A 23,311-nucleotide genomic window follows, 5' to 3' on the forward strand; every position below is an offset into this window, starting at 1 on the left:
GCCTCTCCCAAGTGGCCTCCCCGGCCCTGGAGGGACGCGTCCGTCACAACTACGTGCTCCTTTTGGGGAAGGGAGAGGGATCTGCCGTTGACCCAATCGCGGTCCGTGAGCCACCACTGCAGCTGTCTCGCAGTGCCCTCCGAGATCAGGACATGGTCGGACAGGTTGCCCCGGTGCTGGGCCCACTGAAACTTCAGGTCCCACTGCAGAGCCCGCATCCGCCACCGTGCGTGATGCACCAGAAGGATGCAGGAGGCCATCAGCCCCAGAAGCCGCAGCGTCAACCTGACCGAAACCCGGGATAACGGCCCGAAGATCGGAATCCGAGCCTGTATATCCCGAACCCGCTGTTCGGGCGGGTAAACCCGAAACTGCACCGAGTCGAGAACCGCTCCGATGAAAAGGAGCTTCTGAGAGGGGCACAGGTGTGACTTCGGCACATTGATGGAAAATCCCAGCCGGTGCAGGAGATCCACCGTAGTCTGGAGGTGGCTGACGACTGCCTGGGGCGAGCCCGCCTTTAACAACCAGTCCTCTAGGTAGGGGAAGACTGAGACCCCTAACCTGCGCAGGTGAGCTGCGACCACCGCCATCACCTTCGTGAACACCCGTGGGGCGCTGGTAAGGCCGAAGGGGAGCACGGTAAACTGAAAGTGCTCGAGGCCTACCGTGAACCGCAGGTAACGCCGGTGGGCCGGCAGGACGGAGATGTGGAAATACGCATCCTGCAAGTCCAACGCTACCATCCAGTCTCCTGGGTCTAGGGCAGCCAAGACCTGAGCCAGTGTCAGCATTTTGAACTTCTCCTTCCGGAGTCTCGGGGGTGGGGTGGGTGGACAGGAAACATGGGTCGCCCGGGGCCGGGCGGTGGCGTCTGGCCACGTTCCACAGGCGAACCTGTAGCGGGCCTGGACCAAGTGCCCAGAAGAACGTCCGTCAAGGCCTCATTAAACGGCAGCAGAGGCTCCATGGAGCATGACTGCAGCTTAAGGACCTCAGTAAGGAGGTTAGTCCTCACGGCCGCGACGGGGAGCTCAAGGCCCAAGGCCTTAGCAGCCCTCGTCAACACCACACTATAAGTAGCGCCCTCCTCCGAAGCCACGGTAGGAGGAGAGACAAATCCAGTGTCTGGAGAGGTGTCCAGGCCACTGGCCTCCCCAAGGTCTCCTGTCCAGTCCATGTTAGACTGACACTCCCTGGTCAGAGGGTCCTCAGACCCCTCCCAATTCTCCTCGTCCCCCATCTCCTGAGATTCAGGGTCATAAGTGAATGAGGTGGGTTCATAGAAATGAAAATCTCCGAACGGCGTCGAGAGCGGCGCCGATAGGCGTCGTCCCGACGTCGGAACCCAGTGAGAGGAGGCATCGGGGACGGCGCCGCCCGAGGACGACGCCGGAGGGGACACCACACGGACCGACGCCGGGGGGGTCGTAAGGTCCACCGGTGACGATCCATCGCCCGAAGAGGGTCCAGCGGTGCCCTGCGGCGCCGGGCCCGAAGGCACCGACTACGCCGGGGCCGCTGTACCCTGCGGCGCCGAGCCCGAGGGCACCGGCGGTGTCGGGAACATGGAGCCCTGCGGCGCCGGGCCCGAAGGCGCCGGCGGCGTCGAGGCCGAAGCACCCGACGGCGTCGGGGTCATAGCCCCCGACCCACTAGGGCCCCCAGATGGGTTCACTTGGCCCGAAGGCGCCGCGGAACCCGTCGGAGGAGAAAGGGACCTCATGGCCATGAGGAAGCGCTCGATCTCCTCCGGAGTCGCGTTCAGCCCAGGGACCGGGGGGTATGGGGCCGAACGCGGCGCCCGCGACTCGCGAGGAGCCGCGTGGCCGGTGTCACTCGAACCCCCGGCCGCATCGCGCGAGCGTCGGGGGGAGTCAGAAGAGCGATGATGTCTCTTCGACTTCTTATGTTTCTTACCTGACGACTTGGACCCGGAGGAGTGGCGCCGACTCCCGGAGCTGTGACGGCTCCGTCCCCGCGACCTGTCCCTCGACCTCCTGTGGGACCGGGACCTCACACGGCGCGGGCCGACTGGCGGATCTCGAGTCGCCTGCGGGACCGCTCCCGCCTGGCCTTCCTCGAGAGGGCCCGACAGTCGGAGCAGGCCTCGTCGTCATGGTCGACGCCCAAACACATCAGGCACAAGCGGTGGCGATCCGTGATCGACATGGTACGGTCGCACTCGTCGCAATGCTTAAAGCCGGGCATCCCTAACGGCACCGTCGGAGTCGTAAAGACTTCGAAATGGATCAAAAAAGATCACAAAAGGTTAGTCAAAAGTGACTAGGGAACTGCTCTTTCCAGATCTGCGCTGGCTGGCGCGGAAAAAAGAAGAACTGACGTCAGCACGCGGAGGCGGCTTCTAAGTACTCCGACGACGTCATCACGGCGCCCACGACGGACGCGGAGCCGCAGACGACGCCTACCAACGCGCAAGGGTACTGCTACGCAAAACTTTCCGGATACAGTCTGACGCCTGGGGATATTCTAAGGTAAGGAATCTATCACTAACGTGTCTCTTTCAGATCTTGAAGCCAACCCCTCCATCTGCGAGAACCTTCATGGGACAGCTCCTCTCCAGCACTTGGTCGTCCTCGACGGCTCCTGGTCCGCGTGGCTGAAACAACAAGCTTCACGACAGCACCTGATTACTCCTCGACAACGTCTGGTTCCTTCCTGGTTCCACCCGGTCACTGGCTAGTGACCTAGACTCTGTCCCCTCTGCTTTCAGGTCTTCTTCAACTCCGATCCACCCTTGGATCCACCCGGACATCTTCCTCCTGGTCGCCTGCAGCATCTTTCTTCAGAGGCTCCATAGACTTCAACGGCGAAACCAGACACATCTTCACACCTATGCACCCGCTTCTTGTGGGTGAGGTAACGTGAGTACTTTGGTGCTCTCAAGGGTATTGACTATCCAAGTGTCTAGGTTTTTAGTTGTATCCTTCTAGCTAGACCGGAAGTGTCCTAAATCTTCATTTACTTACCTTCTAAGTTCCCATTGACTTTCTATTGACTCTCGCGTGAGTGTACTGACACTGCACGCGCCGCCTGTGGGCCTCCTACTCCTAACCTAAGGGTCAGATAGTGTAGCCCCAGCAATTCTCTAGGCCCTAGGCCTTCTCCTTTCCCAAGTTGTGGTTCTTATACCACTTACTTAGTATATGGTTTTACGCGCCCCTAGGGCCTAACTGTAATGGCTGGTAGGTGCCATGTAGGTACTCCGTGGTGTTAAGCTTCTTAGTTGGTCTTCTTTAGTAACTCTTTGGTCAGGTAACACGTTATCAAAAAAGTGCCGAAGTTGCAATTTCCTCATAAGTTTAAATAAACGCATTTCTAATTCTAGTTTAGTGGCGTTAGAAGTCGGTACGTGGTTTATTCCTTTTTGTAACATCTTAAGTTCAATGGGTTGTAATGTTTAATCTGAAATGTTGATCACTAGATTGTGTTGGTCTAATGCTTCTTTGTCTTGACCTGGTTTGCTACTGCTGTGGTGCTCCTGGTGTTCGGGGCGTACTTTTCTTTTGCCCCGCCTGGGTCTGGTCTTTCTGGCTGGCCTGCCTCTAAAAAAGGCTCACTTGTTTCCTGTCGTTGGTTTGATCCTTGTGGTTGTCCAGAGGTCTGTGGTGGTTGTGTGGGTGTTGGTTGTCTCGGTGTTCTGTATTTACTATAACCTTCTCTGGGTCTATTTGTTGTATAGCTTCCTGAAGATGTAATGTAATGTAAAAATAGTTTATATAGCGCAAAACTGTCACCCTACGGGTGCCAGGGGCACGGTATATTAAAGCACCAGAAAGCGTGAATTTTGGAGATAGCCTGAGCTTAAAGAGTCCAGATTCACAATTAGGGATGTCAAGATCTGTCCATTGACATGTATAGGAGTTTTGGAAAATAATGGCGATACCGCCTCCCTCTTTATGTGCTCTGTTTTTGCTAAAATAACTATAGTTAGCTGGTAGTGCAGTTGCTATGTCTGGACCAGAGCTATTAGTCAGCCAGGTCTCAGTAAGGAAAAGTGCAGTGGGTTGCGATGTTGTGAGTAGGTCAAAAATGTCCCTTTTATGTTTAGGTAGTGACCTACAAATTAGACTGATAAAAGAGTGGTCGATTAAGGATTGAGTAGGAGTTGGTAAGTGCCGCATCGGTGGGAAGTTGGCAGTTTCTACGTCAATTTCAGAGGTTAGGAAAAGAAGACAGAGATAGCATTCCGAGCATGTGAGAGGGGTATGTATACAATTTATGAGTTTACCTTTGGAGCATGTAGGTGGAATACATGCCAAAAGAGCCTCTTTAGAGTAGGTATGATGGGGATAATTAGAGGAGCCAAGAGTTATGGCCACTGGCCACTTCTGGTCGCGGACGGGCGCAGACGGGCAGGACTTTGGCTTGACTTCGGCGCGACAGCGGCGCACCCGCTGCGCGGCCGAGGACACATGATTTATATAGGCAGGGGCGGAGTCAGCTGCAGGTCGCTGATTGGTTGTGCCCTGGAAGTTGCAATCACTTCCTCTGTGGTGGGCGTGGCGCCGTCCCTCCACTCAAACCAAACATTTGGCGGTGGACCGGGGATCAGGTGCGCTTTACATGTAAATGGGTGAGTGTAATTACAAGTTTTAAAAACACAATATCAACACTTTAAAATCGTGTGCAATCATTAATTTTTACCAGCGCTCGAAATTCGTGCTCTCCTATGTCTCACAACGTTTCAAATCAACAGAGTGAAAGGCGGGCGCGGCTTAAGAGCCTGTGGGGAGTCAGCTGCAGGTCGCTGATTGGTTGTGCCCTGGAAGTTGCAATCACTTCCTCTGTGGTGGGCGTGGCGCCGTCCCTCCACTCAAACCAAACTTTTGGCGGTGGACCGGGGATCAGGTGCGCTTTATATGTAAATGGGTGAGTGCAATTACAAGTTTTAAAAACACAATATCAACACTTTAAAATCGTGTGCAATCATTAATTTTTACCAGCTCTCGAAATTCGTGCTCTCCTATGTCTCACAACATTTCAAATCAACAGAGTGAAAGGCGGGCGCGGCTTAAGAGCCTGTGGGGAGTCAGCTGCAGGTCGCTGATTGGCTGTGCCCTGGAAGTTGCAATCACTTCCTCTGTGGTGGGCGTGGCGCCGTCCCTCCACTCAAACCAAACTTTTGGCGGTGGACCGGGGATCAGGTGCGCTTTACATGTAAATGGGTGAGTGCAATTACAAGTTTTAAAAACACAATATCAACACTTTAAAATCGTGTGCTATCATTAATTTTTACCAGCGCTCGAAATTCATGCTCACATATGTCTCACAACGTTTCAAAAAATTTATGGGACAGCAACCCCGAATGTGGGTCGTTGATCCTTCCCCTTCAATTTTGCTGTGGGGGTTTAGACAAATGAAACAACATGGTCATATCACACTTGTAATCCTATCTCATATTATAAAAACATATATAGCGACATCATATTGTCCCTAATCGTTCTCTGGGTATATCAGCCAAACATTTCTAGCTCTCTTTGTAAGAAATTGCCCACCATGCTCGGGCTTTCTCTTTCTAACAGGGCTCGCAAGGTTATCTAGCTCGATCCTGCCACTCTATATTGATCCCACAGGGATCGACTCACAACATTCTTATTAAAATCAGTGTACGTTCTGCCTGTTTAGTGAAAATGAGGAAAACGATATTAAAGAATTTAATACTGTCGCCTCAGAGTAGATTCACATCTAGTTTGCCGATTGTCGGAAAACTCGGAAAAAGATTACCACCTAATTTGCGGCATGTCAGGCTACTGATCTAGAAGAGTAAACGACACTTATGTCGAAAGATTACTACCCCCCCCCCCCCCCCCCAGCACTCACTCATTGAATTCGGAAAAGAAAGTTACCATCTAGTTTGCGGCATATCAGGCTACTGAATTTAAAGAGTAAACGGCCATAATGTCAAAATGTTGCCCGGAGCCCATACTCCTTACCGCGATAAAAGAAGGTAAACGGCATGAACTTCGCCTGTGTATCATCTCGGGAGCCAGTGTGTTTTATCTTTAAGTTTCGTGACGTAGTCTCGCGGTATTGCGCGGCCGCCCTTTTGGATCGGTGAAGAGTTCATTTGAAACATTACTAATGTATATTGTGAGCCGAAATCTCACAAGAGCCCGGCTCATGTTAACAAATTTGAAAAAGCTTTATCAGTCTTTACGAATAACATAAGGGCATTGATCAATGTATTTCGATGTTGTTTTGTAATATAAACAGCATTTTTCAAACAAGAAAAACGAGGGGAGTCTCATCAACGTTTTTTTGTTTAAGGGCATCTCTTATTTTAAATATTATTGAAGGCTTTGTATATATGGTTTTTCATAGCCAACAGTGCACCAAGGGGGACCAAAAATAGACCGCATTCTGTGTCCTGGAGGTCCAAATGTATAGGATTTCAATCCAAGGGAGCCAGACTCAGATGGAAAAGAAAAACACTTTAGGGCGGCAGAGAGAAAGGAACACGTAGGACACTGACTGCCACCGGGAATGTGGGAACCATTATTACTATGAGGTGGCAACATTCAGGTTACAGTACGACGTGTCTAAACAGTGAGAACCCGTACAAATGCCAAAGGACTGTGATATTCGCTGTCCCAGTTCAATGTATTTTGTTCCATTCCAGTAATTGGTTTAGCCCAAATTTTTCGCTTCTTTCCTGGAATATCCAATTGGCCTCTTTCCTGATTAGTAATTGGTCCACTGTATGTGCGTCGCCTGTCACTTTTTCTAGGACTACCCATTTGAATGAGTGTTTATTGCTATGGCAGTGTTGCACCAATTTTGTTGTAAGCTTTCCAGTCTTAATGGTGCTTAAATGCTCCTGGATGCGAGTTTTTATTTTGCTTTTCTGACACCTAATATACATACCCCTAGTCCCTCAACCAAGATGGCGCCTAAAGAGCAAGAGAATCTGAGTATGCTCGCAAAGCAGCGGGGGGGGGGGTGAATACAACCTTTTACGGTGTGGGTATGCGGACCTAGTTCAGGTAATCTTACAGCTCAAAACAGGCTATTAAAAAAACGATTCTACACTTTTTTAAATAAATTCACAAGTTCACTTCTAAAATGCATGCAGCGTTTTGAAAGACCTTCCTCTCCCCAAGAAGGCTGTTAGTACGCTGTGGTTACCAATCTAACTGATGTGTCAGTCTGCTGACTGTCAGGTCTGTTCTGTCGGGGGCGGGCATATACCTCTGCCCAGGTATATACCTCCCCGAGCTTGTAGTCCACTGTGTCGCGGCAGAGTTTTATAATCTTTCTTTCATTCACCTCCTGTGAATACTTGGTTAACTGTGCGTTAATGTCCTCCAATACTTTAGACCAGTCTTCTGATGACATTGAGTTGGTCAGTTCATTTGTAACTGTAACTATCTCTATAGACAATTCTTCCAAAATATTAGGCAATTCTTCGATGATTAAGAAAATCAAATCTAAAGAACATTTGTTCAAGATCGCATACCACTTGTCTTTAAAATTTTGCACGTTCTTGCATTATGATGGCTTCAATGCTATTTTTAATCCCCTAGGGATACGTTGGGCACGGTGGCATTTAACTAAGGTACTGGCTTGCAGTCTCTGATTTATCTCCCTTTTAGAAAGGTATATTAGTTGTCTGATGTTTTGCTCTTTGTTTCGGTGGGATGTGGGTTCCGTGGTGTCCTCCTGTATTAAGGTATAAATTGAGGATGCTTCTTCGCTGGTGAATGCGAATATATCTACTCGTTGATCTGTTATGCTGGTGATTTCCTCGTACAACAGGTTTCTAATTTTGTTGGTGTGCAAAGTGTGCGGGTTCCGGATAAGGGGTATACTAACAATAAATTGTACACCTGCACCACCGGTTTGATTATGAGTTTATATTTGTTGAGTGCTTCTTGGGTGTGCACTCCGTCATGCACGTGTTACGTATAAATGAAAAAAGCGTGCCCCTACCATTGGGGAACGTCCCCAAGTGCACTTCTGTTTCCCCAATTGGGGTTCTGTATTTCAAAGCTTAGTTACCACAAAAAAAACAATGCAACAGTCATCCACTATTCCATTATTTTAGTTGACATGCTTTTTTTTCAAAATTTGAGTTGTATTCACTCAAATCTTGAGTTTTTTTTTTGTCCAAATACATGTTTTGTTCAATCCAATGCATTTTGGCTGTTTAGAAGCCTTTGTCAGGGAACATGTATTGAGGGGTGAATGCATAATTTCACTACACGAGGTACAAAAATGCAATAATAGTCACAAATGTGTACATACTGTTAAGTGCTCAAAATGAACCCTTTGTATTTAATCAAATGAATCCTTCGGTGTGTGATTGTACCCAGTGCCTCAAAGCGCTACTTTAATTTTGATGGTGTAACCTTTCCTAGGATGGGTTATAACCGCTCCCTTCAACACGTTATTGCAATTACTGCAGTTGTAACATGGCTGTGGTTCCATGGTGTGTGCCTCCCAATTCTTGTTTTTTAAATTTCAATTTTTGACCTAGGTTGCTTGCTCTTCTATATGTGAAGATTGGTTCTTCCTTGAAAATTTGGTTAAAATCCTGTTCTTGTATCAATATTGACCAGTGTCGTTTAATGATATTCTTAAATACTATGCTTTTTGTGGAATATTTAGACACAATTACCACCCTCGTGTTCTCTTTCCCAGATGTTTTACAATAACAAATCACTGTTGCAACGAGAAAACTATTGGATCCATAAACTAGAAACCCTTATACCATTTGGGATGAATGACAGAGTGGAGTACATTTGTTACTTATAACCATACATTCATTATAATTCTGGAACTGGTGTAAATAAACTCCTGTGAACTTATGTACCAATATCTCTGAGATATCTCCACCCACAGTCAAATATTATGTATTAAGTATTGTTTTCGAATTTCATCCTTCGAATTCCTTGCTTTTTGAACAGCACCTAATCATTTTTTGAAGGCCACGTATTGCACCTTCAGACATTCCACCAATTGAGTCTATTGATTTGAATACAGATGCTTTTATTGGAACCTGGAGCTAGGGTAGACAAGTTGCCCTTTTACTTTGTTATGTAATCACTTCGTTTGTTACTCATTCATATTGGCCATTTCAACATGGCACCCAACAAAGGTTATGAGACATAGTCCTATTTCTAGTTCTATGAACTTATATCCCGTCAAGTAGTTGCACTCGAGCAATGCAGGAAGCACCCTAAACCAGGCATTTCAATTTGTGAACATGGTGAATGGGACCTGAAACCAGATACCTTCACAAGTAAGAAAGCGCACAGCAGCGAGACACTTAATTACTTAGCGGCAGATACCGCGTTAAAGTAAAGCTAGCGTGTTTGAAATGGATCGTAAACCACCAGCACATTACGTGCATAATAGGGTAGATACTGATTCGCCAAAGCGGCAGCTACCGCGTTCGTGTTAAACCAACACGTTTGACCATGACCGATCACTACTAGTATAATATGGGTATATAGTGCAGTAACCGTGCACAGTATTCATGTTAAAAACACGCTACTAAGCTCACACCAAGTCCTGTGTAAATACGACCGGTTACACAACGAAAAGACACCTGTAATTATTCACCAGGCTGGAAAGCCCGTACGGCGTTGGTAATTGTTTGAGTAATTGCGAACACACACACCTCTGAGCACTGTTTTGATCTGTCTTAACTCACTACGCTCACCCCCTAAGCTCCGCACACTGTAACAAACCATAGCTGACATAGCGCGTTGAGGCACTGGGCACAATCACACATCGAAGTATTCATTTGATTAAACAAGAAGGGTTCCTCCTGAGCACTGTTTTGATCTGTGTTAACTCATTACGCTCACTGCCGAAGCTCCGCACATTGCAATAAACCTGAGCTGATATAGCGCGTTGAGGCACTGGGTACAAAGACACACCGAAGGATTAATTTTTTACATTACATTAAACTTTATTCGGTTCACATAATAGAAAACCATAATAGTTACATTTCATCAATAAAACTGTACAGGACAAAAATATACATACTGGACATAAAATACAGTTATTCCAATTTACATTCAATAATTATCGGGTAAAGGACCATCACATTGTTTCAGTGTAAAAAATTAATTCATAAAATGCAGCATCCAGATCCCTTAGGGTTCCAAACATTTTCTATACCTTAAGGAACATTTCAAGAAACCAACCACAAACGGGATACATTCTGGCTTTAATAGTTGCAAAAAGTAGAGAGCGGGGCGTACCTGTAAAAAATTTTTTTTTTTTTTTTTTTTTTTTTTTTGGTAAACCTTTATTGTACATATAGCAGATACAATCATGGGCAAGCAAAGCAATAAGACCATAAACATGCAGCATTACGTCTCCCAAGTGCCCTATTGTAGCCCAGGATAATGTCCGTATCATAAAACGATACCAGGATGCATGAGGTTTCTTTTTTCTTTTTTGGGATTCTAATGAATACAGGATCGATAGCAAGCAATCATTTCAGAGTCTACAGCTGGCTTTCAAATTGTGCAAAAGCAACTCACTGAACAATTAAAGTGGGAGTAAGGGGCAAAGTAAGCAATACTGGGCAGCCATCAGCACAGTCACTATACAGCTATACAGGACAAACCATTGCCCCACCCCACAAAAACTGAGTGCGCCATAGAATTCCCATAAAATAAGACAGAAAAAAGTAAAGTAAAAGGGCCATAGAACCAAAGAAGAAACAAGAAGATACGCAGAAACCAACCCCCAACCCCCCACCCCGCACCCCTGCAGAAGGCCATGGCCTATCCCCCCAGCAGTGTGCCCGTCGCCCTAATAGGAGACCCGAAATATAGTTAGAGAAGAAGTGAAAAAATAAAGAAAATGGAGGAGGAGAAGACAATCAGTGTGCAGGCTCCCAGCCGCCCACCCTCCGACCCTCAAACCGAGAAGAACCAACATTCGAACCAGTCAATGTCCCGCCTGTCTCTCATAGTCCCCAGCCGCACAAGCAACAGCAATCAAGAAGACATCCTCAACCTTGCCCCATGCGATCAAGTGCGTCGACGGAGTCCAGCTGTCCAGCCGCCATCTTAGATGCAGTGGGCGAACGGGATGGCCACAATAGGATAGTAAGCTGCCCACCAAAGTCAGCCAAGACCAATGATGTGTGTTCAGTGATGATGTGAAAAGGATCAACGCACAACAATAACCCCCCAAATCCGGCGGACCAGTCCGGTAATATCAGATCCAGGAAAGGAGGGTGAGTCACGCCATCAGACCACAAATGAGTTGCCGGACATGGCGTCCGGAGACGATTCTCCAACCACTGTACGAGTCCACGAACACCGGACCTCTTCCCGACTATAGCTGTCAGCACCATGGTAGTCTCGAGATCTTGGTACACCGGGGTTGGCAATTCACCGCGGACGAGTGCAGGATATGGCGCAGTGTCCCGCACTGGAGAGCAATCACGGTCAGCCGAGCGCACAGCAGGAGCGATAGCATCCAGCCTACTCCCCAAGTCCTAGGCACTACAGTCCAAGGCAGCCCGCAAAGCGCCTAGAGCGACCAGAATATCACTGATCCCCGGCGGTGCCCCAAAAATAAAGGGTCCAGCATTCCTCCTCACTCGAGGCTCCCTGGCAGGCATTAGCTCCCGAGACCGACCGCCATCATCCCATGCGTCCAACTGATCACTCCGCTGACATTCTCCAAGGTACAATCGGGCCGGGAGCACAGAAGCTGCAGACTCCATACCGCCACCACCTGCAGTGTCGATGCGATCTCGGCAATCACCTGGACCCTCAGTCCCAATCCAGAGCCCTCAGTGCCAAGCGCCGAGTGCGCGGTGCTCAAAATGGCTCCCACCACAGCGTAGGGAAAGATGAAAGAACCGTCCGGGCAGTTCACGGGCGGGGAAGAGATACAATGTAATTCCCCAGATATGCGGTGCCTCTCAGGCGTACAGAATTGCAGGGTAGGTTGGATTGCTGCAGCGGAAAGCGCAGTCCGGTAACCTCTCTCCGGCCGGTCGACTCCTCCCCGTCTTCGATGGCCGTTGTTGTGGCCGGGGCTGGCCGTCCCTCACGCACAAAGACCCGGTCTCATAGCCATTAAGGGCCGGGGAAGAAGCGAGGACGTTTCACCACCGCTACCGCTGGAAACAAGCCGGGAAGCACACCAATGGGATCAGAGTCACTTCTCCGTCCAAAAACTCGGCTCGGGTGCAGGATAAATTGCAGGATGTAGGAGCAAAGTAAGAAGGTCGGCGGAGCCGAGAGCCTAAGCGGCCATCGCGGTTGCAGGCTTGGCTCCTCCAAAAAAAAATTTACTTTTTTAAAAGCGATTTTAAAAACAGCCTCCGTGGGGCTTCATAAAAGTGATAAAAGAACACAAAGTGTAGCAGATCCTCTGAAGCCATATTGTCGCAGCCACAGGGTGCTAACATTTTTCCCTTTGCGACTCCCCTTCGGGGATGTATGACATTACAACGCATGCTTTTACCACGCATGCTTTTACAACGCAAGTATTACAACGAAAACCTTTACAACGCATAGTCCTTTGGGGTGCTGGATAGTGAATAGTTTAATTTACTATCCCAACTTCAGTCCCCGTGGACACAAGGGAAGGTGTTGGATAGTAAATTAAATCTATTCCCTATCCTAGAGCGCCCCCAGCGCAATGCGTTGTAATGGTTTGCGTTGTAATAGTTGCGTCATAAAGGCACTGCGTGGTAAAAGTTGCGTTGTAAAGGATGTTCCCCCCCTTCGGTACAGCTAATAAAAGATGGAAATGATCCAATCTAAACCTGATTAGTAGAAAACATTCGTGAGCCGACAAGGGCCACGAGAGATAAGGCTCCATTACTAGAGATGATTTAAGCATCATATGCTTGCGGACGCTATTTTTCATCAAATCCAACTCCTTTCTTTGAGCTTTTTAGCGCATTATAAAAGATTGTTTCACAAAAACCACGTCTGCCCTAGTAATTGAATCCGGTATTAAAAAGAGATCAGGGTGCCCCAACTCATTAAAGCACCCGTTTAAATACTTTAGCCACGGTATATCAATCATGTGGTCCAGGCTCAAGGTCTCTTTTAATAGTTTTTGGGTAAGGTCTAAATCTTTTATTTAGCCAACATTTGAGCCAAAAAAGCAGTGGGCGCATAGCCAGAATATCACAGATGCATGTGAGGCCAGTTTCTTCATGAACAATAAAATTTGCAGTCCCTTTGGGAACCCCCAACAGCTGTTAAAAAAAATTATTTTCCGTCGCCTGGATACCCTTCAGACCTGTAAATCCCCACAATTCGCTCCCATAGGTAGCTATTGTTACGCTCTTAGCTAGGTAGATTTTCAGCATTGCAGCCATTGGGCAATTGCCCATTTTGGCTGCAAAGCCGAAGATCGCTGCATTGGACCTGGTCACCTCACCCCTTTTCTTCTTGAGTAGAGCGCCCCAATCCAGACAATTGTCCAGTAGGACGCCAAGGTAGGAGATAGTCAAAGATATCGGCACTCTCTCTCCATTCACCCTGAAGGTGCACTGCTTTTTGGACGCAGCCCTACCTGCATTGCGTAGGATTTCGAGTTATTTATGGCCAGATCTCGATCGGCCATAAACCCTCAAAAGGTGTCAAGCAGGATCTGTAAGCAAATGTGGATCCGTGCCAGGAGAACGGCATCATCTGCATATATCAAGACGGGCCATCCCCTGCGTCCCACGTACGGGAAGTCAACCCCAGTTTCCAACAAGGTCTTATCTAGATCATTAATGTAGAGATTAAAGAGGAAAGGGGCTAAAATACACCCCTGACGTACCCCCCTTTCTGTGCTAAAATCCCTGGTGACCCTCAGATCCTGGGCGTATCTAATGTTCGCCCTAGTATCTCTATGTAATTCCATCAGAAAGTCAACCAAATTTGCCTCCACCCCCATGGCCCTCATGGACTGCCACAACTTTCCCCGATAGACACAGTCCTAAGCGGAGAAAAGATCCATGAAGGCCATGTAGATTGTCCCCTGGTGGGCAATGATGTATTTTCCGAGGATTAGATAGAGATTAAGACATTGTGCCATGGTCGAGCGACCTGGGCGGAACCCATACTGGATGTCAGATATAATCTTATTTTCTTCCACCCAGGCAGTCAATCTACTTAGTACGACTCCGCCTACGACCTTAACCACAGAGACGATAAGGGAGATTAGTCTATAATTCATGGTGCAGTTACGATCTCCCTTTTTGAACACTGGAACAATTGTAGAGACTCCCCATGACTCTGGGCACCCTTCCTTAGCGGCTGCATTCAACACTGCCACCAGGATTGATGCCCAGAGAGAGGGGTTAGATTTAAAAAGGTCAGGTGGAATACCATCCGGACCTGGTGCCTTCTTGCATGAAAGACTAGTAATGCCATCCTCCACTTCTCTAGCCGTGAATACAACTACATTCCCGTTCTGGGTTTTTGCTTGCAACCTGGGTAAAGTTGAAACACTTTTAAAAATGGCACTAAAATGGGACACCCACTCCTCCTCCGTTATATTAGTGCTCAAGTCCTCTGCTCTTTCCCTTATAAAAAAAGGTCTATTAATAATGCTCCAAAATCTGGAGCTACTGGATAGGGTCAGAGGATCTAAAAGCTCCCGCCATTTGGCCTCCTTCAGTTCCGCTTTTCGAATGGTCAACATCTTTTTATAGTTAATACGAAGAATACGGATCAGCAAATTATCCCTAGGGGTTACTTTTAGTGCAGCCTTTAGTTCTCTAGCGGCTTTGGAGCATGATGGATTAAACCACTTAGAGTCACCAGTATTCTTACTTTGTCCTGGAACAGATAACAGAGTCCCTACTTTGGAGACAATCCCCTTGAAGGCCTTAAGGGCACCTATGGCGGTTGATTCAGGATTCATACAATAGGAAAATTCGGCACGCAGGATTCTTGGAGCTTTTCATAAAAAGGGACAGTGGTACTTGGGTCCATTTAAGGCGTTGCCTGCCATCGGTTAGCTTCAAGACTCCCCGATTTATTACTGAATCCTTCCTTTTCAGTGAATTCCCTCCTATTCACACACACACACAGGATTATGATCACTAAAAGCACTTGCTAAAATTGTGACGCCCAATAAAAAAGAGTGAACGCTTGTGGAGATCAAACTATGATCTATAAACGATCCGCCACTGCGACCTTTTAAAGTCGGTACCTTTTGTTTGCTAGATGAGGATACAAAACTCATAGCTGAAAATAAATCATATTCATTAAGCATATCATTGAGAACATCTCCCTGTTGAGAGTGCTCAAAATGAAGGCCCTGAATCCTTGGGCATCCCAGGTTACCCATGTTGGTGAATTCAGGATCACCACATGGGTGGACATTAAAACCACCCACAATCATAAGACTATTTCTATAGGGTCCACAATACTGCTTAACAAAATTGTCCAGCTCAGTTATCTTGCATACCCCTTGTCTATGTACTGCATTATAAAAATTAATCAAGCATAGGCTGAGATTTCCTCACCAGATAACGATTGCCTGAAAATCACTATAGGAAGAGGAAATAACCTTAATCCTGCATTTCAGTGACAGAGAGGTAAAAATCACCAGACCGCCCCTTGCTCTACCACTAGATGCTGGAATTGCAGTAACAAAAAAAGCTTTATACCCCTCCAGGAAGAGATTACAATTGACCAGCCATGTCTCCTGAAGACATATTACAGGGAAATTGCCAACATACTGCACCCATACTGGATCTGCAAACTTCTCTGGCATCCCAGCAATATTCCATGACAACACATTATAATCCTGGGCCTTAAGGGGGGACAAATTTGGATCCTGCCGTGGGACAACAAGAAGAGTTCCCAGCAACCCTCGTTCCATTAGCCCTACGCCTATATTGACGTATGGTGGTTCTACATTTGATATTACTATCGGCATTTTAGTTGGAATCCCAGTACCCGGCAAAACAAAATCAGTAGACTCAGGCATCTGGGCTATCTGATCTAATCGGGCTGTAACTTCAGTCAGTCGATCACAATCATTCAGCCTTGAAAGAACTGCAAATCTATTCTGTCCCTGGGCGAAGGAGGAAAGATGATAATCACTCCATGGATTAACCCTTTCCACCCAGGGGTTGAGATTACCATTCCTACTATGATCCACAGCCTTATGGGGCCATGTATAATGCTCTGTGTTCAAGTAATCCTGCCTGGGGTTCTCCGCCCTATAAAGAATCCCAAAGGCAGTATCTGAATACCTTGTCCCCTATATGCCAAACCAGCATTGACCTCCATAAAGATTCTCTCTACAGGCAGTGGGTTACTAAAATTTACCACAATACAATCCCCCCTTCTTGTTTTCCTAGAACTTCCCAGCCAGGCAACACGCCGTACCATAATGATGTTGTGTACAGTGTTTGGTCTTACAGCAGTATTGCGTTTCAGCCAGTGAGTTACCTTGTTTTTTAATTGGCCATAATCCTCATTTGTTCCATCTGGGAGGGGTGGCACATTGCCCATAATTTCCACTAGTGAAGTTGATTGTGGGGGAGATCAATGGTTGGTAAGTTCTGTGGTACATCATTATTTTGGTCCTGCGACGTGCCCCCTTTCTTTCCCACAACATTACCTACTACACCAGATCTCTCTACTACATGAGTTCCATCTGTTGGCAGACAGCCCTGGGTTATGTCATTCCACCCCCCGACACTGCTAGTAATCAGATCCATAGCCGTTGAAGCCCAGTTACTTGATTGGCAGGGAGCAACAACCATCTCCTCAGCAGGCACCTTCATTAATTCAGAGATTGCAACAGAGGGAGCTGCCGCTGCTATACAACTGTGGTTTTGAAAAGATTGTATAATACTGAGCTGGTTAGCTATGCTTTGCTCAATATTATGTAATTTGATCATGATTGGGCGTAATTTATCCTCTAGTATACTGTGTAAGGTAGATTTAAAGACTTCTATTAATGGAAGATCAAGCACAGGCGGGACTGCCCCACCTGGTGGAAATGGAACGTTAGATTTAGACTTTTTCGCTTGACTGCCCATTTCCTTTCCTTTTCTCTTGGTGCTACCAGTAGAGCAGAGTGCCCCCCCCCAATTGTTGCAGTGGGTTAGACTTACTAGCAGCCTTAGTATTACTACGAGTATTAATAGTCGGGCTTTTTTCCCCTGCTGTCCGGCCAGGGACTGGTTGAATTGGTTGGGCAACCCCCTGCTTATTAATCACAGGGACAACAGGAAATAGGGGAGCAGTAATGATGTCCGTCTGAGACTCCAGAACTGGGGAATGCACTCCCAAATTGGGGATACCATTCTCCAATCCCTGAGTATGAATAGAATTCACAGTTTCATCAGTACAGTAAATTGAATGAACTATTTCCCCCTCCAAAAGGGTCACTGAGCCGGCTCAATCTCCCTGTCTAACACCGTAGCAGCTCTGGTCAGGAATGCGTCCATAGTGATCATGGTTGCTTTTGCATTACCCAATACCTCATCCTGATTTGCCTGTGGCTTACGTCTCCCCATGGTTAAAGCTCAGCAATCAGGGACCTCTGGTTAACTAGATCAGGCAATATCCCCAAAATATATATCAACTACAATTTTGATAGTTTTCTCCCTCAAAATTTAAGACTGCAAGTGGGTAAATGTTCTAAAATCTAGCAGTTATAACTCAAGTTCTCCATATAAAGGGTCCGGGATCACTAACCAGCTCTTTAGGGGCTCCACTGCAACGTTGAAAAGGGGGGTAGCCTAGCCCAGCCTCTGTCTGCCGCTGACGGGCGCGGACAGGCCCGCCCTTGGCCCGCGAGCGTCCCGCGCTGCGGGAGGGCCGGGCCGGGTTTAAAGGCCTCCGGCCCCCTCCAATGACGCGTGATAAGAGCGTCTCGCGCAGCTCCCTGGGATATGTAGGCACGGGGCTGCGGGCTCGGATACTCGTGGCCCTCTCCCCTCACGGCGTCGATAGAAAAAAGGAAGTGGCAGCAGGTAAGTCAATCGTTGGCCGTTCCCCTCACTCAATGGCTCTATCCAGCAAAGCGTTCCGCGCTGCGGGAGGGCTGGGCCGGGTTTGAAGGCCTCCGGCGCCCTCCAATGACGCGTGATAAGAGCGCCTCATGCAGGCCCCTCGGAGATGTAGGCACGGGGGCTGCGGGCGCGGATACTCGTGGGCCGTTCCCCTCACGGCGTCGGTGGAAAAAAGCAAGTGGCAGTAGGTAAGTCAATCGTTGGCCGTTCCCCTCACGGCAATGGCTCTATCCAGCAAAGCGTATTCATTCGATTAAACATGAATGGTTCATTTTGAGCACTTAACAGTATGTACACATTTGTGACTATTATTGCATTTTTGTATACTCGTGTATTGAAATTGTGCATTCACCCCTAGATACATGTTCCCTGACGAAGGCTTCTAAACAGCCGAAATGCATTGGATTGAACAAAACATGCATTTGGACCAAAAAACGACAGAACCCCAATTGGGGAAACAGCAGTGCACTTGGGGACGTTCCCCAATGGTAGGGGCACGCTTTTTTCATTTATCCTGACACTAACGACACCAATGACATACGCAGAATCTACGAAAAAAATTCTCCGGATCCAGTCTGATGCCTGGAGGTAATTCTAGGGTAAGGAATCTATAACTGATAGTCTCTTTCAGATACCCTTTTTCGGGTACCAGTACTTAAGGCTCTGCCTCACATTTCCCAGTACACAACCTGAATCCTCCTATTACCTTGGGGACATACATGAAGTGTTTTGGCTCCATCCCTCTTTAGCACCACATTGGTGGGAAATGCTTGGAGGAGGCTTTATTTGCTTTGAACTTTGATTGGTTTTAGGTTATGCAGTGCCTGACGCAGAGGTTGTACACCTCATAACAGTAATCATTGGTATGAGAAAATGGGTATTCGGGGTGATAAAGATTTCTGGTAAGTAACTGAATCATTAGTGCCCTTCCTGACTAAGCATTACAGCTTTTAATGTTCTCAAATTACGTAATAAATACTCACAATGATGATTCTAAAACATTGCCTTTTTAACCACAGAATTCCGTTGTACATACATATTGCTCTTACCTAGTGGATCCACAGATGGGACAACAAATGCAATTTCGGTAAGTGCATCAGCATAATACAACACTTTACTCTCTCCATTGAAAATACTGCCACCAGTGTCTTCTGTAAGAACCTTTTCATCTATAAAAGTAGAAAAGAGACCTATTACAATTAGAGTAACAACCAAATCAAAAGCAGCATGTTGTTTCTTTTGTACTTTTAGTGCTACAGGTAACTTTCCACAAAATTAATAGAAAATACTTCTGAGATGCTTAAAAACCCAGAGATTTATGTGGAAAATATAAGGGGATTTTTTGAAAAACTTAAAAAAGAAGCCAATTCTGAAGGCCTGAATGGACCAAAGTATCCATCTGCCCCAAACCTATACTGCAGCTGCATTGATTTCAGCAGATTGTAGTTAGATTTCTCTTCACCTACTCCTATGTTAGAAGCAGATGCAACAGGGAGAAGGGATGGTACCTAGACAGGATAAAATGAAGTTAGTAACCTGTAATTATAGTTCTCTACCATGGGTCTTTGTTAAAGATGTGCATGCTTATTTGATTATTCCCTCGGGCTACGGTATCAAAATTATTTATGCAAGCTGAAACACATGGCTCTTTGGTGTTTAGTGGACCCAGTGTTCAACCATGCTCCTCTGCCTTATATAGGCATACAAACCCTACAACTATACACCAGACACATTATGACCATGTAACACCTACTTTAACACCATTCGGTTCACTGTGAATGTATAAAAGATATTGATGCTAGAGAGATACATTTTCAGTGGGTAACTTGAATCGGTCTGTGATGAACCTTTTGTAGGTATAAATGCTTATTCAAGTATGGAGAAGCATAAAACAGTCAGGAGACTGCTGAATACGTGTTTTCTTATTGGAAACGATTTTACAGGACTGATTATACACTTTGCCAGCCTTCATTTGCACCTAAATGCAGTAAATGTGTCTGAATACCCTCTATGCTTGGATAAACAACAAGCATTGGAAATGCAATAGGGCTTGCATTAGGAAAGTTTGAGCTATTGGTATTATAAATGAATTTTTTTTAATGTATGCGTTATTTTGTAAAATAGCTAAATTAATAGCCTTGTCATTTGCGTTGTGGCCTAGTGACATGGCTGTACATGGTCACCAAATTTAAAAAAAAAATATTTTGTCTTATTATCAGCAATAGATAAATTGCCAGAGAAGCAGGGGTTAAGCGGCATCACTATGCATTTGGCGTGCGGATAATGCCTCTACCCTGCCATGGTGCACTCATGCCTTCCCTCTGATTTTCTTTTTTATATCCCTGCTCTCCCACATTGTGCACTTTTCCAGGATTAACAAGAGGAGCACAACGGTCCTCTAATTACTTAATTCAGAAAGCGAGTTGTTGGCAGTGCCTTTATGGAAGCTTTTCAGTGGGTGACAGCAGTGCTTTGCGCGACCAGGAGAAGGTCAGGCTAGAACTCGAGGGGGGAGCGGAGCTTGGCTTGGGGGGCGTGCCATTGGCTTGACAATGAACTCAGCAAACATGGATGGAATCAAGAGCAGCCTGTCAAAAAAAATCTTGATTCCATGGGCCATGCCGTTATTTTCTTGTGTTTAATATTTTTTTTTAAACTCAACCACAGACTCGACGTGTCACCCTTCCCTCCAATAGGGGTTAGTGATTCATACCTTAAAATTGTGTTGATTTGGTATGAACTGATTTTCCTCTAATAAATAAGGTTGTACTATAAAGCAGAACTAATGCTAGATGAGCACTATTAATCAGTGGAAACGTAAAGTAGTCTCGTAGATGCCTAGGGTATTTAAAGAAGCTCAATCAAATGCCATCTTGTGTGTTTTGAGGTAATCATTGGGGTCCCTTATTTACTTGGGAATTATTTAACTTTTAGATTTTTTTTATTTTGTTCTCTAGGAAATAAATCCTTTCTGTAATGATGGTAAAACAAAATTAACGAAGACATCCACTGCATGGTGGAGCAGAAGATAGACATTTCCTTTGAAGAATCTGTGCTTGGGGAATTATGCTTTCATTCACAAGGTGCGAAACTTTGACAAAGATTGATTAAAAAAAAATAGCTGTTTATACCCTTGGGTAGTGGATACATTTGAGCTTCCCAATATGTAAGGATCCAATATCGTTTCCAATATCCCATAATCATGTTCTCATGAATCACATATTTCTCATGTATTATTTGCCAGAAAGTTCAATTTGATGTTTGGTCTGGTGTATGGGGGATAACATGGTGGGGGCCTGTATGCGCGGAGAGTATTTCCTAGGTGGAGGGCTTTTAGGAGAATCGAGGGGAGGGAGGAGTGAAGAGAACATTGAAAGTAAAATATGAGCAACAACCACCATCACCGCCCCAGACAGAGGAAGCCTCGAGACGCGTCACGCAGTCCGAATCCCTGGAGATACCCATGACGGCTTAGGCACACCCAGACATCGCCATGACCTACACGCACAGCGCGCCATCAGGAAGGTAGAGACTCATACAAGTCACCCAGACCAGCGGGAGGAAAGGAGAGACAAGGTGGAGAATGAGGAGAGGGACAAGGCTCCGTGGGAGGGGGAGCAAAGGGAAACACGAGTAGAGAAATGTAAACCAAAGTAGATGCATAAAAGGAGACACGGCCGGCGGCAGTGAAACTAAAAGTACGGCCGGCCGGCCGGCCGGCCGTGAATAATTAGGGGATGAGCGCACGCTGATAAGCTTGTGGGAGAGAGGCTGGGCTGCCTTTGATGTGGTAATGCGAGGCAGGAAGGCGGCTGATGGCATTGTGCACTCGCTTTTTAGGGCTTGCGCTTGCGCAATGACCTAAAAAGCGCACATGCACTCCATGGAATCGCCAGTGTTTAAACTCTGTTTAAGTCACCATAGAGCTTTACCAGCTATGCGCATGCGCATCAGCAGGCGAGCCCTAAAAACTCACTATAAGGCTGTAGACGATACAGAACTCTGCATCCAGAATCACTCTCAACCTTCCATGACACAATCACATCACACCACACCTGAAGGAGCTCCATTGGCTCACCACTGACAATTCAAGTTTCTCACTCACACTTTGAAGGCACTACATAACTGGGGCTCATTCCTCAACAGTCGCATTTGCTTTCACAAACCTTCCAGACACCTTCACTCATCTGGACTCCTACTTGCACAAATCCAACTCATAATGAAAACCAAATCCGTCACCTACAACGCACTGAAAGCGGGGAATGAACTGTCACTACAGATAAAAGCCTCTGCCTCACTTCTTGAATTCCCCAAGAAGCTGAAAACCTGGCTTTTTGAGTAGTCAAACTAGGCCATAGGTGTGCCTAAACTTACACCTACTCAGTGCCTGGATAACCTCCTGGGTGACAGTGCGCTGTCAAATCAGCATAACATAATTTCAGACACCTCAATGTGACTAATTTGCATAGCTCTATCAATTGTGCATCTGCTAGAAAAACAGCTGTCACGGGTTCCCTCTTGTTGAACATGCAGTGTTTCTTGCAGCTTATCCATAGTACGTCGGATTACTGATGTCACTGCATGAGAAATCTCATTTTTTAATGCATTATTTTTTGTTATAAACATCTTTATTGCCAAATGAGTCAGTTACACACCCGTACAATTACCAAGACAGTCACAGCATATTGGTAAACTGTAAGGAATAACATATCTGAATTGGGAAGATGTTCCAGGTCTCACATATACAATGCATTTTGAAAATATATGCTCAAGAAGTTTGCACCAATAGTTTGCTTCCCATCTTAGAATCGTTATGGATTGAGCGGTCCACAGAACAATGATAAAACATAGTGCTTAGCTACTTGGAAGTGTTCTGTCCCGACCCCCTAATTCTCTACATCTTTCTAGGCGAACCCCTGAGCTGGCTAGATGTGCATGTATAGCCCCACACATCTACTTCCTGACTTTAGAAGTCTCATCATCTATCCAGTGCTTTTACTACAGTTACATAATGGCCTTTTCAACATCACACATGCATGTACAGTCCTCCCTGCTGCACTTGTAGATTGTTCGAAAATCACCATAATGCAGAGTCTGGTTAAGGTGAAATTCAGAAATGTATCTTTTCCAGCACATTTCCAATGTCTTCTTAAAATGATCTCATCCACGTTAGATTTCATAACTTATTCTTTTAGAAGTAATAAGCAATACAAAAACGTATAGTTCTTGATCATGTGTGTAGTTTTGTAGCTTGAATAATTTCATGGATTCACATGCTGTGCATTATTCTGCCATCTAGTGGTTGGGTCTGGAATTGTTGCA

At 46.3% G+C, this 23,311-nt stretch overlaps 1 protein-coding gene across 2 annotated transcripts in view; it reads right to left on the reverse strand.

The window, feature by feature from the left end:
• Window positions 1-23,311, reverse strand: part of RALGAPB (Ral GTPase activating protein non-catalytic subunit beta) — a 1,758,088-nt gene that overhangs the window by 330,831 nt on the left and 1,403,946 nt on the right. For both annotated transcript variants that reach the window (XM_086932393.1, XM_086932392.1), the window contains exon 25: window positions 19,039-19,158. In XM_086932393.1, coding sequence (XP_086788519.1) covers window positions 19,039-19,158 — 120 coding nt within the window. The remainder of the gene's footprint in view (window positions 1-19,038; window positions 19,159-23,311) is intronic.

This window comes from Lissotriton vulgaris, chromosome 7, assembly GCF_964263255.1.
Source record: "Lissotriton vulgaris chromosome 7, aLisVul1.2, whole genome shotgun sequence".
In the NCBI taxonomy this organism is placed as follows: domain Eukaryota; kingdom Metazoa; phylum Chordata; class Amphibia; order Caudata; family Salamandridae; genus Lissotriton; species Lissotriton vulgaris.